General features: G+C 33.9%; 10 protein-coding genes and 1 pseudogene across 11 annotated transcripts, besides 3 other annotated features; 5 read left to right on the top strand and 6 right to left on the bottom strand.

Annotated features, from left to right (window-relative positions):
- Positions 1-282: part of a mobile genetic element that runs on past the window's edge.
- Positions 1-4,011: part of a mobile genetic element that runs on past the window's edge.
- TVAGG3_0634180 lies at positions 362-602 on the top strand (annotated as a pseudogene). Its single transcript has one exon. A coding segment is annotated over exon 1 (241 nt).
- TVAGG3_0634170 (protein of unknown function, DUF4106 family) lies at positions 602-1,456 on the bottom strand (the record flags this gene model as incomplete). Its single annotated transcript, XM_051240955.1, has 1 exon — positions 602-1,456. The coding sequence occupies one exon, from the start codon at positions 1,454-1,456 to the stop codon at positions 602-604; it is 855 nt and encodes a 284-aa protein (XP_051087542.1).
- Positions 1,506-2,387, top strand: TVAGG3_0634160 (uncharacterized protein; the record flags this gene model as incomplete). The annotated part of the gene is made up of 1 exon (XM_051240954.1): positions 1,506-2,387. One exon carries the CDS (start codon positions 1,506-1,508, stop codon positions 2,385-2,387), a length of 882 nt encoding a protein of 293 aa, XP_051087541.1.
- TVAGG3_0634150 (uncharacterized protein) lies at positions 3,310-3,744 on the bottom strand (the record flags this gene model as incomplete). Its single annotated transcript, XM_051240953.1, has 1 exon — positions 3,310-3,744. One exon carries the CDS (start codon positions 3,742-3,744, stop codon positions 3,310-3,312), a length of 435 nt encoding a protein of 144 aa, XP_051087540.1.
- Positions 4,009-16,510: part of a mobile genetic element that runs on past the window's edge.
- TVAGG3_0634130 (organellar and viral DNA polymerase type B) lies at positions 4,375-5,852 on the top strand (the record flags this gene model as incomplete). Its single annotated transcript, XM_051240952.1, has 1 exon — positions 4,375-5,852. A coding segment is annotated over one exon (1,478 nt), but the record flags the coding sequence as incomplete, so codon positions are not given.
- Positions 8,812-10,392, top strand: TVAGG3_0634120 (uncharacterized protein; the record flags this gene model as incomplete). The annotated part of the gene is made up of 1 exon (XM_051240951.1): positions 8,812-10,392. The coding sequence occupies one exon, from the start codon at positions 8,812-8,814 to the stop codon at positions 10,390-10,392; it is 1,581 nt and encodes a 526-aa protein (XP_051087538.1).
- Positions 10,755-11,063, top strand: TVAGG3_0634110 (HNH endonuclease family; the record flags this gene model as incomplete). Its single annotated transcript, XM_051240950.1, has 1 exon — positions 10,755-11,063. A coding segment is annotated over one exon (309 nt), but the record flags the coding sequence as incomplete, so codon positions are not given.
- Positions 11,111-11,368, bottom strand: TVAGG3_0634100 (uncharacterized protein; the record flags this gene model as incomplete). Its single annotated transcript, XM_001306632.1, has 1 exon — positions 11,111-11,368. One exon carries the CDS (start codon positions 11,366-11,368, stop codon positions 11,111-11,113), a length of 258 nt encoding a protein of 85 aa, XP_001306633.1.
- Positions 11,437-13,539, bottom strand: TVAGG3_0634090 (DNA/RNA polymerases family; the record flags this gene model as incomplete). The annotated part of the gene is made up of 1 exon (XM_051240949.1): positions 11,437-13,539. The coding sequence occupies one exon, from the start codon at positions 13,537-13,539 to the stop codon at positions 11,437-11,439; it is 2,103 nt and encodes a 700-aa protein (XP_051087536.1).
- TVAGG3_0634080 (phage tail repeat-like family) lies at positions 13,580-14,164 on the bottom strand (the record flags this gene model as incomplete). The annotated part of the gene is made up of 1 exon (XM_051240948.1): positions 13,580-14,164. One exon carries the CDS (start codon positions 14,162-14,164, stop codon positions 13,580-13,582), a length of 585 nt encoding a protein of 194 aa, XP_051087535.1.
- TVAGG3_0634070 (uncharacterized protein) lies at positions 14,344-14,745 on the bottom strand (the record flags this gene model as incomplete). The annotated part of the gene is made up of 1 exon (XM_051240947.1): positions 14,344-14,745. The coding sequence occupies one exon, from the start codon at positions 14,743-14,745 to the stop codon at positions 14,344-14,346; it is 402 nt and encodes a 133-aa protein (XP_051087534.1).

The raw sequence follows: 16,510 nt of genomic DNA, 5'->3' as shown, positions 1-16,510 counted from the left end.
ACAAGCATACGATACAAACGGTAAACGTGTTTCATTAGCTTTGTCAAAACTTACTAACATTTATTTTGACAGTGATTTTGACCTATATGAAGAAGAAAGTGAGTCAGAAGATTATGAGCTGTTATGTGAAGCACAGCAATGGGAGGAGTTGCAATACTTTTGTAAGTGAGAACGTTTATTTTTACATTAATGAAGTCATTAGTGGTTGGCGGTTTGTAAATATTTAAGGTTAAGTTAGTGTTGTCGTTTGTGTTGTAAAATATACGTTACTGGTTTTGTAAATATTTAAGGTTAAGTGGTGTACGGAGGCGCGCAGTGCCTCAGTACACGACTTAGCCATACTAACTAACAAAGGGTGGAAGCCTATAAAAATTTATGTCAATGATGGCTCAGGAGGTTCAAACATAAAGTATGCAGAAAGTTATAGAGTCTATGCTCTCAAAGGTGAAAAGCCTTCATTTAAGAACAGCTATTCTAACACATATCCTCAAAAGCTAACGGATGGGGAAGTGGATGATATGAATGACAGCAAAAATATTAACAGAAATGGCGACAGAGATGCATGGAATTTGTTTACCATCAGTCAATTGAAGGTTAAACTTTAAAACAATGTTGGTCGTTCCCATGGAATATTTTTGACTTTAATGGTATTAGTCATGATATGAATCTCAAGGTATGAACGAGGAGAGATGAGAGACTTATATGCTTCCCAAATTTCTTCAAAAGGTAATGTTATACCTGACTGTTTCCAAATTAGTTCAATATCATAGCGTGAGAAACCTTGAAAGATAACGAAGTCAGTTATGAGACGTTTTATGTTTAAAGCAAGAAAACGCCATGTTTGCATAAGTATTGCTACAGTTAAGTGGTAATGTCTGACTTTAGTAATGATGTTAGCTAATGGTGAGTCTGGTTTTGACACTAAACCTTTTCCGGCGAAGTCGTCACAAACGAGCAGAGTGTTTGAATGATACTTTTTGAAGGGGTATTTTGAAAGTTTTGACAGAATGTAGTTTGTCAGTCGTTTCATATCGTAAACTCCTGAGTATTGACGTAAGTGGTGTTTGTCAATAATTCTTTCCATCTCCTCAGAAGTCTTTTGCATTCCTGACTGTATGAACTCTACGATGGCATAATATTTTCTCTTACGTCGAATGTAACGTTGAAGAAATTCAATGAGTTCACTGTCTGGAACTTTAACGACAGAGGCTTGAACTTTTGACATGAATGTTTTCGCTGTTGAGTCCATAGAGTCTGAAGTTGCTGATATAATGATTTGGTCATAGTAAGAGTCGTTTCCTAAACGCTCTGTTATGAGTATATGACGAATTAAATTAAATGTCTTACCTGAACCCATCTTTCCACAATAGAAATAAACACCATTTGAACAGAATTCATAATCTTTGCTGAAAGGAAGAATAAGAGAAGAGTTAAGTTTGTCTGTAGTTTCATTCATGTCTTCATCTACATCATGTATTAAATGCTTCATTTTATCTCCATTAAAAATGCAAGTCAGAAATATTCAGAACATAGCACCGAGTCTAACTGACAAGAGTATAAAGATATACTATGAACATGTTATGATGAAACCAACCAAAATTCAAGAAAGTCAGTATACTTATGAATATCCAAGACACTGGGTAGAGTATGTAGGAGGTGAGAAAGCTATTGAAATCAGACAGGTTCGAAGTATTCCAGCAGGAAGAACAATATTATTGAAGAACTTTGATGTTTTGAGATATAATGATGAAACAAAGAAGCAAGATAGTTTCCCTGTTGCTGTGTATGTGAACCTAGACACAGGAGATGACATGAAAGTTTTTAACACAAAGCTTCAAATGGTAGTGAGAGAACAACTGACTGCGGAAGGGCATCCATTACCTTCAGAAGTTACCATAGCATATAATTTTGAAACAAACTCAATAGATTTTAAAGTCATCTCTGCAAAGAAGTCAGGTTTTACATTTAATGAAGCAGATGTATATTCGAATGAAAACTTCAAAGCTATTGCATGGTTAGATAATGACGATTGCTTTAAGAAAATCTTTAAATTCAGTGACTCAAAGATGTCAATAGATGACCTTCGTGGAATGTTACCATCGACGTTTACAGTAGAAGGTTCAGCAGGATTGCTTACAAGATTGTCAATTGGTGGTATTTGGTCTCGTGAGAACATTGTTATAAAATCCAGTATAAGTGAATTTGCTGAAGAATCTATATTATGTCTTTCAAACTATATGTATTCGCCACCGAAGCATTATAGTATAACAAACTTTGTCAGTAAGTTTAACATAAGACTTGTCGAACCTTCTTCAATGAAAGATGTTGTGCTACCTAAAGACGGAAAGGATGGACTCATTATTGAGATGATTTTAATAGCATATTAAATGAGCTTGTTCTTGAAGGTCATTCATGATGAAATAACTGTTGTAGAAGATGTTAGCAATTGTTCAGACATTTTGAAGCGTATAGATGAGATAAGAAAGAAGTTAGATAGACCGCAAAGCGGTGAGGGCGAAGCCAGTGAGAACGCTTATGTTTCATTGACTTTCTCCAGTAACGAGAACTTTTATGAGATAATATTGAAGAGAGATGATTTTAATATGGGGTAAATGGTAGCTTGGGCAGCTTTAGGCGCAATGGGAACAAAAGCATTAGCATTTGGAGCAAAAGCACTTGGAGCTTATGACGCAGTAAATAAAATGAGTGAAGGAAGGGTTTCAAAGACATTAGATGCAAATAAAGGAAAGATTGGAGGCTGGGTTGCAAAGAAGTTAAGATTAAATAAAATAGGGCTCATAAATAAAGCATCCAATTTGGTTGCGACTGAGTCAGAAAATGCTTTAGGAAAGGACGATGAGTTTGCAAAACACGCAAAAGGCTTTAATGACCAGATGAAAGGTGAAACAATGCATTTAAATAGAGTCGATGGAACTAAAGAAAATGTTTCTTCTCCACCAGTGGTTTATCCATACGGACCTTATGGAATGTATGGAAACCCTTATGAACGACCATTTGACCCATTGACTGGTGGAAGTAATTGGTATCATTATGGACGAAGAAGAAAGACAGTCAAGTTGGAGACAGACGTGAAGAAAGCAACTAAAAAGAAACCAAGGAAGAGAGTTATAAAGCAATGAATTCAACAGGGTAGAAAACCGGGTGAAAAAAGAGGTGAGATCTCACCACTTCACCTAAATTTATTTTTGTGCTATGTTTTCATACGTGTGGGAGTGGTGATATCATTAATTTTTAAGTTTATTTTTAAGTTTATTTTTATATAAATGACAGAACAAAAATAAAGCATATCTACTCAACAGGAATGAGACCCTTACTGACTATGTATTCGTTTAATGCTTGATGAAAACAATGGTACATATTATCGTATGGGTATACACAACGTCTGTTTCCATCGTCGTCGTATATGTAGAGCTCAAATCCAGTCCAACCTTCTTTTGTACAATATGTAGCTTTATTTAAGTATGCATTTATGTAGATAAGGCAATTTTCTTCATCGCTCCAGAAATAATTTTTGTTCTTTGTTGAAATAGTTTTCGTTCCTCTGCGACCATAAGGAATGTATGCAATGAACTTTGCGTCATAAGGGATTGTAATATATTCAGGGTTTCTTTCATCGTCAATGGGTCTGTCTTTGTTAAAATGCATGTTTCTCAGTTTTACTTGAGTTTTGAATAGTTCACGGAAACGTTCTGGGAAAGAGTCATAGTAAATGTAGTCAGACATGTCTTTGTAATGAAATAAAAAATTAAAAAAAATAAAAATAAGGTTATTTTTTATTTAGTGAGGACGGTAGTGAATTCGTTAGTGAAGTCGTTAGTGAAGTCATTAGTGAAGTCGTTTATGTGTCAGATGGTTTTGTAAATATTTAAGGTTAAGTTGGTGTTATGGTTGTATTGTAAAATATACGTTACCGGTTTTGTAAAGTGTCAAACCGTTAACTTGGGTAAGGTGGAACGCAGTGCCACAGTACCCAAGTTAGGGATACTAACTAATACTGAAAAATTCTACATTTGAATTATTTATAATTGTATAATGAGTGTCTTTGACATTAATGAACAAACCTTTTTGTTTTAACAATATTGCTAACTCATTAGCGGAATATCTTTTTCTGTCAATAATAATTGCTAAAGGTTTTACGTATTGACCAAATTTAGATTCTTTCAAGAATTTTTTATTAAATATAACATTAACATTTATTGCTTTATTAAATTCATTTTTGATAGAAGTAGCGAAGGAATTATATGAATAGAATTTGCTGTTTTGCATATTTCTTTTATACAAAATAAAAAATAAATAAATTAAAAATTAAACTTAATTTTTTAAATTTAATTTATTTTTATTTTTATAAAAGGGATGTATAAGAAGTTGTCAAACAAGCTTCAACATTCTGAAATAAAACAGCTTCTAAATGAAGCCCAGGATGTAGCAAAGCATTACGCAACAAACAAGAAAACATTAGCGGATTTCATAAAAGACTACAATGGTACAATTAATTTCAAAAGAATTCGGGAATACATTCATACAAAAACATTTCCAATGCAGAATATGGAAGTTGGTTTATATAAAACACAACAGGTTCCTCATGAAGTTCGTAGAGAAATGTATGAAATTACGAATTCAAACATTGGTGAAACAAGAACAAGAGATGAAAACTTAAAACAACAAAGAAGAGAAATGTTTAAAAGTGGAATAGAACAATTACGTAAAGCAAATGACGTTATACGTTCAATAAACAACAAACCAAATGAAGGAGAAAAATGGTTAAAGAAAGATGAAATAAATAAAAAGAAAAATGTTAAATCTGGAAATAGAGTTATTGAATTTAATATTGAAGAATTAGATGAACAAAATAGAGACTATTTACATAAACATTTTGGTAAATTTTTCATGAAACTTTTAGATAAAATTAAAATTAATTCTTCGCAAAGATGGATGGTATGTTATTTACTTGGTGGAAAGTATGAATGTTCTACATTAAACATTAGAAACATTGGTACATTACTGCACCAACTTAAATCAGAAAATTTCATACAAGCGAAGGAGGCGGAGACGGCAGGAATTTTAGAATTACATTATGACTTTTTCTTAACTCATATTCGAAATCTAAGTGAAATAAAAATGTACGATTTAACAGAATATGAAGGTTTAACAATGAATGACATTAAAAAGGGAACTCCAAAAGCAAGAAAAGCAAGGGATGAAAGCGAATTGTCAGAAAGGCAACAAAAAATTTTAAATGCAATAAAACAAACAGGAGATGAAGATGCAATAGACAGTTTCTGGCAAGAACATTACGGAAACAAAAAATTATATAAGAAACGCAGTGGACAATTTTGGAAATATATTTGCACATTACCAATAAATTTAGAAAGATATCAAATATTTAATGAATTAGATATAAGAACTGCCAAATTAATGACAGAAGACAATTGTTTCGTTTATGCTTGCATAAAAGCAGGAGTTGAAGAAGAAATTATTGACCACATGAGAGAAATAATTCGTACTAGAGATTTTCCACAAAATAAATTACAGGAAATTTCTGACGCAACAAATTTAGAATTTCATATAAAAGTTGGTTATTTCACCGAATCTAAAAATAATAAAACAATAACACATACGCCAGCAAATGGTGAAATAAAACAAACCATTGAACTACTTTTAGTAGACGACCATTACATGTTAAATGAAAGGTTACCAATGACAACTTATTTCATTAAAAATTATAAAGAAATTCTTAAAGTTTGTGGAGGATGGAATATTGAAAAACAAATGAAAATATACAAGAAAAGAGAAAATAAATTCGTTATTGACAATTCAAGAACAACTCCTTTGTGGGATATTTTGAAAACATTATGGAATTGCAATTATTTTGAACCAATTTCATATGGAGAACTTTTCACATATTCTACGGATTTATACAAACAAGATTTAGCACCATTTACGGATTTAACATACTCGCCCAAATACTGTGTTCCATTGAAAAAGAAAACAGAAAGCAAAGATACAAACGAAGCAAACCATAAATTTATTTACGAACACGTTTTCTTTGCTGACTTTGAATGTTCTACAGATGGAATACATAAAGCATTTAACATTTGTTATGACAGTGAAGATGGTAAAATAAGTGAAAGCATTTGGGGTCAAAATTGTGCAACAGAATTTTTGGAAAAACTTCCTGACAAAAGTTTAGTTTATTTTCATAACCTCAGTTATGACATTAATTTTATTTTAAAGCATTTGACAGAAGTTAAAGGAACTCCAATTATTAAAGGTTCAAGAACAATGCAAATAACTGGTATTTATAAAGGAAAAGTAATAATAATAAAAGACTCCTACACAGTTATTAGTACAAAATTAAAGAAATTCCCAGAAATGTTTAAATTAGAATGTGGTGCGAAAGAAGTATTTCCATACAATTATTATACAAGTTCTTTATTAATAAATGACAACGGAACTGGTGTCATTTCTGAAGCATGTAAATTTGTCAAAGATGTTGAAACATTCATGAAAAACATTAATTTAATTGAAGGTTGTAGAATTGACGAAAACCATTTTGATTTAGAAAAATACAGCACATTCTATTGTAAACAAGATGTAAGAATTTTAAGAGAAGGTTTTGTTAAATTTAGAAATGACATATTGAAAGAGTTCGATTTAAACGTTTATGACTACGTTAGTATTTGTTCTATTGCTAACAAACTATTTGAGAACAGAGTTTATTTCCCGAATGGAAATCTTTATGACCTTTCAAACAAACCAAGAGAATTTATTTCGAGATGCATTCAAGGAGGAAGATGTATGTTGGCGGACAATAAAAAACAAAAGAGCGAAGAGAAACTCATTGCTGACTTCGACGCTGTTTCATTATATCCTTCAGCTATAGCAAGACTTTATACTTTAGAAGGTATACCAAAAGTTTTGAAGGAAGAGATGTTAAGCTCAGAATATTTATTAAAACATTTATTCGACGACGACCAAAAAGAACCATGTGGTGAAAAGTTTATTTCGGGATTTTATGTTTTAATAAAAATTACAGAGATTAGAATTCATAGACACTTTCCATTAATTGTATGCGACCCTAAATTAAATCCAGAATTAAATGTACCAAGAAGTTCAAATACAAAATGTTTAATGTATGCAGACCATATTACATTACAAGATTTAATTAAATACCAAAAAATTAAATGTGAAATTTTACAAGGATATTATTACGATGAAAAAAGAGATTTAAAAATAAGAGATGAAGTACAAAAATTATTCCAGTTAAGATTAAAGTATAAGAAAGAAGAAAATCCATTGCAAGAAATTATTAAATTAATTTTGAACAGTATTTATGGAAAAACTATTTTATCTCCTATTGAGTCAAAAATAACCATAGTAGACGACAAAGACGCTGTTAGGTATGCAATTAGAAATTACAACCACATTGTAAAATTTGAAGGCTTAGATGGTTCAGATAAAACAATTTTCAAAACAACAAAAAGCATTTGCAGACACTTTAACTTCTGTCCACTTGGTGTTAACATTCTGTCAATGTCAAAGAGAATAATGAATGAAGTATTTTGTACTGCAGAAGACATGGGATTGGAGATATTCCAAAGCTTGCAGCAGAATTTCAGAAAAGATATGGTAGAGTTCTTATTGGAAAGAACCTTGGTCAATTTCATTCCGACTTCGCTGAAATAACAAAAGATATACAAAGTCTTGCATATAAGAGCATTTTCTGTGGAAAGAAGACTTACATTGACTTACTCATTAATGATTTGAATGAAATTGCTTTTCATGCACGTTGCAAAGGAGTTCGCAGCGATGTTATTTCAATAACTGCTAATGAAATGTTTCCTAACGCTGTACAATGTTATTTCGACGAAGAAAAGAATTTACATATTCCTGTTGGAAAATATGACAAAGACTCTGAATTCAGTATTTTGAAATTATATGAAGCACTTTATGACGAAGAAGAGATAGCATTTGATTTATGCAAATCTTCTACTCCTTGTTTTGAAAAAAAGTTCAACTTTTCAATAACGAGCAAAGCTTCATTTATTAGAAAAATAAAATTTTAATTTATTTATTTTATTTTTGTTCTTCTTTAGCTTTTTGTTCTTCCTTTGCTTTTGCTTCTGCTTCTTCTCTAGCTCTTTTCGCCTGCCATCTCGGGTTCTTCTGACGTCCAGCAGCTAATGCGGCTAATTGTTTTTCAGTAAGTTTTCTTTTTGGTTTTGGCGGTTTTCTTCTGGTTTTGGTTGCTTTAATTCAGTTAATATTTGTTCTCTAATTTCTTTCTTCAAAGCTTCAACGTCTAATGTTTGACTCATTTGTAAATGGATAAAAATTTAATTTCAAAAATTTATCCGATGTAAAATAAATGAGTTTGTCAAAGTCTGAAAGAGAGTCCATTATACTAAACGACGCAAGAGGAATACAACATCCGTTCTATTACGTAACTCAAAGCAAAGATGGTAAAATATATGTTAGAAAAAGAAAAGTGCCATTAGAAAATAAAGAATCTGACAATATTAATATAAAACCTCAAGATGAAAAACCAAAAGAAGTTGAAGAAAAAAACCAGATATTCTTTCTATTTCTAACCAAGAACTTATTGCTAAGTTTGTAAATTTCATTGAAAAACAAACTGAGTCCAAAAATCCAGACCCACCATTAAAAGAAATGGAAACAAAAGAAAATGTTGAATTTGTTGAAAACATTAAACAACAACTTCCTCCACATTACCCTAGAAGAAGAGCGAGAATACTGTATTAATAAGATATTTTTATCCGAAATAAAGTCATGCAAAACGAACAATTGAATGAATTTACTCCTTCGGAGCACATCCATCAAATACGTTCATATTTTGATATTATAGACAATGCAGTTCAAGTTGGAGATACAAATAGAAAATATTCTGACGCAAAAATCCCATCACAACCCGGAAACTGTAAAGAAAATAATTACGTAACGTTTAATTTATCTCCACCTGGTGAAAATATTTTAGACCTTTATAATACATACATTACATATAAAATGGTTAGAAAATTTAATGATTCAACAGCTATTGGTGCGGCAGCAGATGGAACAAATGCACCTGGTTTTTGGATTGGTTTTGATGACGCATATTATGCAGTTGCTGCATACCAACTTCTAGCAAATGGTCGTATTATTTATTCTCAAGACAATGCAAGAGAAGAAGCATATATTACATCAAATTCGCAAACTACTGAACAAATTAAGAAAGTGGATGTTTTCTCAAAGACTCGACATGAAGATGTTTGGAGCCATTCGGGAACTTGCAGAACTGGTCAAATTGTGTCAGGAGCTGTTGCCGCTGGTGGTAGTATTGATGTTAACCTTACAATACGAATTCCTGTTAGAAAGTTTTTACCATTAGAAGCTATTAGATTTATTCCTGCATTTGCTGGCAACATTCAATTAAAAGTTAAGTTTAGTAGCGACGCATTACAATGCACTTCGATATCCGTAAATGACTTAATTGGATTCAACCCTGCATTGCAGGTTAAATGGAAAAAAGATTCTAATCCGCCGACAAATAAATTTGTTCCATGGAGTGAAGCATTTACAATAATATCTGAAGTAGCAGTGGATGACGAAGTAGCAACTATTACAACAGCAAGTCAAACATTAGTTAGAACAGAAATGGAATTCGCAAATTGTTTCATTCATACTAAGTCATTTTCTTTAGACCCTAATATTTATACAGAGTTGGTAGAACATTATACTGGCGAAGCACTATGTTTCCCTGTTAAAGTTATGGATTGGATACCAATGGACAGTTCATTTTCAAAAAGCGAAGGAGCTACAACAACTAGTGCAACATTTACAGCTGCATATACTCCCATTAATGTTAAAAGTATTTGGACATTATTTAGAAAGCAAGACAATTATTTAGTTAATTTCGAAAATCCAAAATTTGAATATATTCAACTTAGTATGGGAGCTTATGGAAGTATGCCCGCAGAACCTGAGACATCATATGGACCAGTATTTTATGAAATGGTTGCTAACGCATGCAATACAAATAACGATATGATTGGATTTAATGAAGATGTTATGAGGTCAATAGTAGATGACGGTAAAGTTAAACATATATACGACAGTTATGACAATACGCATTTCTTATGTGGTTTCCCAACTGAGGTGGACTTTTGTTTCCAGCAAGGTCAAGCATCTACCGCACCCATTACATATAAATTAACGGTTCAAGGACCCATAGCCATTGCCAAAGAATATGGTGTTAAACCATTACTAGGATTTATGAGAGACTGTTGTTTTGCCATTCAAGTAAGACCAAATGGAATTCCAATAATAAGATTAGATGACTATTTGTTAGCAGCTGAGGACCTTGAAGAATAAAAATTATAAAATTTATTTTTTCATTGAATGAGTGAAATATGTTATAAAATTCATGAAATAAAATAATTTTTAAAATTTGTTTTTGGAGGTTATGAAAAAAATTTTTGTAGGTCATTGACTGACTGACTGACCGTAGTTGTTTTGTAAAGTTGTGAAAAATATAGGTTTTGACATTTATACTTTACGTGTCATATAAAATACGTTATTAAAATAAATTTGTTTCGTAAATGCTTTATTTGTCAAAACGGTTATTGTAAAGTGTCAAAACGGTTATTGTAAAGTGTCAAAACGGTTGTGACGGTTAGGGTGGGGCGTAGACCAGCCCTACCGCACAAACGTATACTAACTTTATCAAAGAAGAAGAAGAGGAAGAAGAGGAAGAAGAGAAACACGAAGAAGAGGAAGTTTGGGCAACCCTTGTTGCCGATGACGGTTACGAAATTTCCCAACCCTACCCATACCAAATCCGCAACAAGGAGACAGGCAAGGTTCTTACCCCAGTCCTCAACAACTTGGGACACTTGAACCTTAACCTTCGGAATCGCGGTTCAATCTCCATGGGCAAGCTTGTCGCAATTCAATGGGTTCCAAATCCAGACAAGAAGACGAAGGTCAGACACATTGACGGTGACAAGCTCAACAACCGTAAGGAGAACCTCGAGTGGTTCTAAGAGTAAAAAAATTATTTTAGGGGGAAACCCCAAGTAAATTTAAGTTTTTATTTTTGGTATTGGTACCAATTTTGGAATGTGAAGACCACATCCCAACCTCTGTACGTGAGTCTTGGGTCCACGTCTAAGACCCTTCTGTAGCAATTCCAAGCCCGAGCAAATTCAATTGTCAACCACTCGTCTCCTCTGTAGTCTTCAATCCATTCTTTGAAGAGACGGTTGAGTTCGAGCCTGGAATATCTCTTGCCTGGGTCCGAGACCAACATTTGGTTGAACTGGACGAAGCGCTCAGGGATGTACGCCATTAAAAAAATGTCACTTTTTTGGAAAACGTTTTTACTTCATGCAATGTTTAACTATTTCACCATCTTCTTTAACACCCCCAGTACTTACGCTTGGAGAGGACATGAACTTCGGTGAAAATTTTGTCCAATTTGAATTGACCCATCTTTTCACCGACCATACCCATTTCAATGAGTTTGTTGTATCCTTCTTCGTTCGTCATGAGTGCGTCAATGTTCTCATAGTAAACCTTGACTTTCGATTTGACTTCCGAGAAGAACTCATTGTAGTTGTCAAGGACTGCCTTTGCGAACTGAGGGTAAGACCAATGTTCGACAATAGGTTTTAATGTGGTTACTAAGCCACTTTGACCTTGAGTGAATTCGTACTTCAAAACAAAAGGAGAAAACCTTTCAACAAAGTTGTCGACCTTCTCATAATGTTTACTCTTCATCTCTTGAGGTTTCTTAATGGAATATCCCCATGTCGAATTCATAAGCAATTTGAGTGCCATTGCAAGTTTGTGGTTTGAAGCTTTCCTAATATCATACAGTTGTTGTATGACTTTTCCAACTGTATAGTTCCTTCCCGGGAACTCACCATCTTCGTTTGGAATTCCAGTCGGAATATATTGGACAAACCTCATGTACGCAGCGTTAAGGTCGACATAGTATATCTTTTCGTTTGAGTCGAACTTGTCGCAACCAATTGGTCCAGTTTGTGGAAATTCAAGTGAGTCTCTTATCTTCTGAGAAACTTCTCCTGTTATCTCATAAACATCGTCGAAGCAACCTGTTTCATATAAAACCTTCTGACCTAACTCAGATGCTCTCCAATACAATTTGACGTCAATTGGATGTCTCAATGGAAGTTTGTTTATAGCATCTTGAAGTTCTTGCAACCTCATTGGAAGTTCTTCTGGTTCAGGTTGGTATCCGAACAAACCAACTCCTTGTGGAACTGTGTACTTCTTTTGTACTAGAACTTTGTCTGGAACAACTTTTGGTCTTGCTAACAATGAAAAGTTTGTTTCGTCTTTTGGTACAAAACTTTCTGTAAGCTTGTCATCTGGAATTGGTTCCAACAAACCTTTCTCGAAAAGAATGTTTACAGCTCTGACAATGTTGCACTTACTTTTACCAAAGAATGGGTTTGTAAGACTTTCGTTCAACATGAAGTGGTTGTGGACAATTACAATCTTCAACCATGGTAAGTCTTTGTCAACAACATAGTCGTCATGTGAAGAACCTTTCTCAGTCGGAATGTTGACTCGGATATTGACATTTGCCAACGGTGCAATTTTTGCCAATTGACCTCTGAGAATGTACCTTGTCTTCACACATGACTCAAGATACTTCATCTTCTCATCTGTAACAAGACCAGAGTCCCTGAGACATGTAAGAATGCAAGGTTCGTTGACAATTGTTTCAATTGAATTGTAAATTCCATACCTTGTCAAGTCAATGTCAGACTTATTTATGAACGGGAAGTATCCAGCATGTTGTCTGACTGCTTGAGGGTTAGGTTGGTACCATTCGAACTTGACACTTGCAATTCCTTCAATTGCATTCAAAATGTCTGAGTCGGAGTCTCCCATCGTTTCTCTCTTTGAAGTTTTGAAAGCGTCAAGAAGCATTGCAGCTGTTGTGACATTGCCATGTGCATAGTAAATGTGACCATCCAAATCTGTTATGGTCAATCTGAGATTGTGTCCTTTCTTATTTCCGTCTTGAATTGCAGCAAGTACTCCCATGAAGCCTTCTTTGTTCTTTCCTTCGTCAAAGTTTACTGTAAAGGTTCGACCAGATGTAATTTGACTTCTAACTTCACGATACTTTTCATATGCATATCTTGTTCTTTCCATGGGAGCATGTGCGTCTTCACCTTTTCCTTTTTTCCTTCTCAAAGGATGCAATTGTTCGTCATGTTTCCAGTAGAATCTGGCAAAGCCGTCGTGTCCTTCAACTTGAGGTTCACTAACATCGAAAGGCATGTCCATAAGACGTTCTTCTTCTAACCTCTCTAGTCTGTTTGGATAATTGGCACGTGCTGTTTCCAAATCCATTTCGTAGCGAAGACCAGACAATTTGTCATAGACTTTTATGGGTCTTCCCTTCCTATATTTAAAATTCTTCGAAACTCTCCAACCATATCTTTGTAACTCTGCTTTTATTCTAGCAGACTTTCTGTCCATTCTATATGGGGGCATTTTTATAAAAATAATTTTTTTTTCTTTACTTTACATAACCGCCTGCTGTCATAAGTCTTTGACGCCAACCCATACCAGCTAATGAAGGTTGACTTGGTTTAGTTTGGAAACTAAACTTTGGTTTTGGTTTATCTTCAGTTTTTGGTTTTTCTTCTTCTATCGGTTTTTCGTCACTTTTCGGTTCCTCTGACTTTACTTCACTTGCAGGAACAGTTGTGTCGTCAACATCTTCATAAATATCATATGCCATTTGTTTTTGTTTTCCTTTCAACTTTTTGTGTTTGTTGTAAAGTTTAGAATATTTCGACTCTAAGTCAATGAGATGTTCTATAATGAACTGTTGGTCAGTGAAGTAAACTTTTCCATCTGTTGTCTCGAAAGCTCCTTCAGACTTCAATATTTTATTTGTGAGAATCTGTTTCTTTTTTGAGATACTAGCCGTTCCATTTCTATGAAAAGTGACTTTATAGTTAGGGTTTGTATTTCCAGACCTGGCACTTTCTATTATTGAGTTTTTCTCTTCATCTGTAAGTTCTTTGACAGGTTTTGACAATGGTTCTGAACTTTTTGTTTGTGGTGTCAAATCTACCGTTTCAACTTCTTCGGTCATTTCATCTCAGTAAAAAATTTTAATTTGGTTTGTTTTCAACTGGTTGTTTAGGTTTTTTAAGTCGGTCTAAAACTTCCTGAGGTATAGGAAGAACTTTACAAACACGTGGTGTAAAAGGTGGTCTTCCATGACTTATTCTGTTTAAAGCTGCATTGTTCATTTCATCCTAGTTAAAAACCTTACATTCTCCAAGTTTGAGGTGGTTGCGGTTGGTTATTGCTTACCCATTGTTGTGCATGGTTATATCCTCTGTTAAAGAATCTTTCACCTTGGTCCATATAGTGTCCTGCTTGGTTATAGTAGTCATTTGCTTTGTTATAATAGTTTCCTGCTTGTCTTCCTACATTGTCCATCCATCCTTGAACTTTTCCTCTTGTTTCAGGATTTGGAATAAGATTTGTTGCATCTCGTGCTACATCCCAACCTTTCTGTACAGTTTGTATAATAGGCTGAGCTTTGTCTTTCAGTATACCTAATGTACTCAAAATCTTCCTTCCAATTCCAAATGCACCTCTGGCTATTGTTCCCACTGCGGGTAAAAATCTAGATGCGACTCCTGCTAATGCGCCAAATAAACCCATTTCTTATAGGGTAAAAAATGACGAATCCGAACAAGGACCTCTATGTTTCTAAAGCGACAAAGAAAGCACTCATGATAAAAATCTTTAGTTCAACACCAAATGCTTGGTTTATGGATATCTTGGAAAACATTCCGAGAGTTAGAACAGATGGACCTCCATACTGGTTAATATTTGTTGGTCAAAACACAAGATACTGTGAAGCCATACCATTACAGTCCAAAGCTATTTTAGATATCTTAGCAGCTTTGACAATATTCGTTGACAAATACCATCCAACAAAACTGACATCTGACTGTGAAAGTTCTTTCAAATCAGATAATGTAAAAAACTATCTGCGTTCAAAAAATGTAAACCAATATTTCATTGTCGACCAAAACCATTCTGCTCTTGGTGTCATTGACGGATGTATAAAAATGTTAAGAGACTTAAACCAACCACAAGGTGGTGAAGCAAATGAAATGTCATATGACGACAAGTATAGACACTTCTCCCAGGCAAAGATGAGACAAGTTTTAAATATTTACAATAACCGTAAACAAAAAGGTTTGGGAAACCACTCCCCCGAAGAAATGAAAAACAACCCTGACTTAGAGAAAGACTATATATTTAATAATTTAGTCAAAAGAGACAAACAAGAAAGAATGCCGGGCTTCAAACTTCAGAAAGGTGACAAAGTAAAAATAGAAATACCTAAACGCGACCCATATGAAAATACTATTGACTATGACAACAATGGGAACTCGACAGGTACTCACATTCGTGTTCGTAAAAATAGAAGAAAGTATACAAGAGAATATTATGAAGTTTTAGGCAAACATGGCAAAATGTACACACTGCAAGCAGAAGATAAAACTACTATTGTCAGACCTCGTTTCAAACTTGTCAAAGTTCAAGGTGGTATACTTTCAAAGACAGTTCCTAACAAATATAAGACAACTCCTGACGAATATGCTAAAGAAGTTGAAAATGACGACTAAGCAATTCTATACCATGCGTAAACTGTCATGTAAGGTGGCATGTATTCTTTACTTTGTCCCGTTGTTTGCGTATATCCTGAAACGAAATGTGTATGGTTTCCTTCTCCCTGCGTGTCATCCCAGTAACAATTTATAGCAAACTTAACGTCGTCTTTAACATCATATCCTTTACCTTTTGTCAAGCTGTGCCAATCGTAATATCTATGCTTATGCCAACCTGCTTGAGATGTACTTAAATCTATGTAATAACTGTGTGCAGGTAAATTTGCACCTGAAATCGTTTTACTTCCACCTGTTTCCTTTGAAGAGTTTGCACAATACAAAAACCTGTCGACTATTTGTTCCCATGCACCAACACCAAACATTACTTGAGGACCTCTTGCTTCCATAGATGTATAAATAGAACCTACTGGGTTCATTAAATCAAACATATGAGATATTATAGGATTGTCTCTTTTGAACTTAAAATATAGTGCAACTATTTCAGGTTTCTTCTGGTTTGTGTCAGAATATTTTTTATAATATAATCTTATGTTTTCAGGGTAAGTGAAGTCTTGACTATAATATTTATTTCTGTCATCTTCATAATAGTATACTATTCTTGTTTTGTCTATTGCATTGTATGTTTTGTATTTATAATATTCTAAATATAAGGTTAATTTTTTGGGTCTACATGCGGTGCTCTGTCGTCATCTCCATAGTCATAATAATATGGTGCTGGAGCTGGGTCAGGCAATGTCATATCTGTCATTTCATAAACTCGGAAATATTTATTTTGTTCATCTCCA

This window comes from Trichomonas vaginalis, chromosome III (genome assembly GCF_026262505.1).
Source record: "Trichomonas vaginalis G3 chromosome III, whole genome shotgun sequence".
Classification (NCBI taxonomy): Eukaryota; Parabasalia; order Trichomonadida; family Trichomonadidae; genus Trichomonas; species Trichomonas vaginalis.
This window is presented reverse-complemented; position numbering and strand designations above follow the sequence as displayed.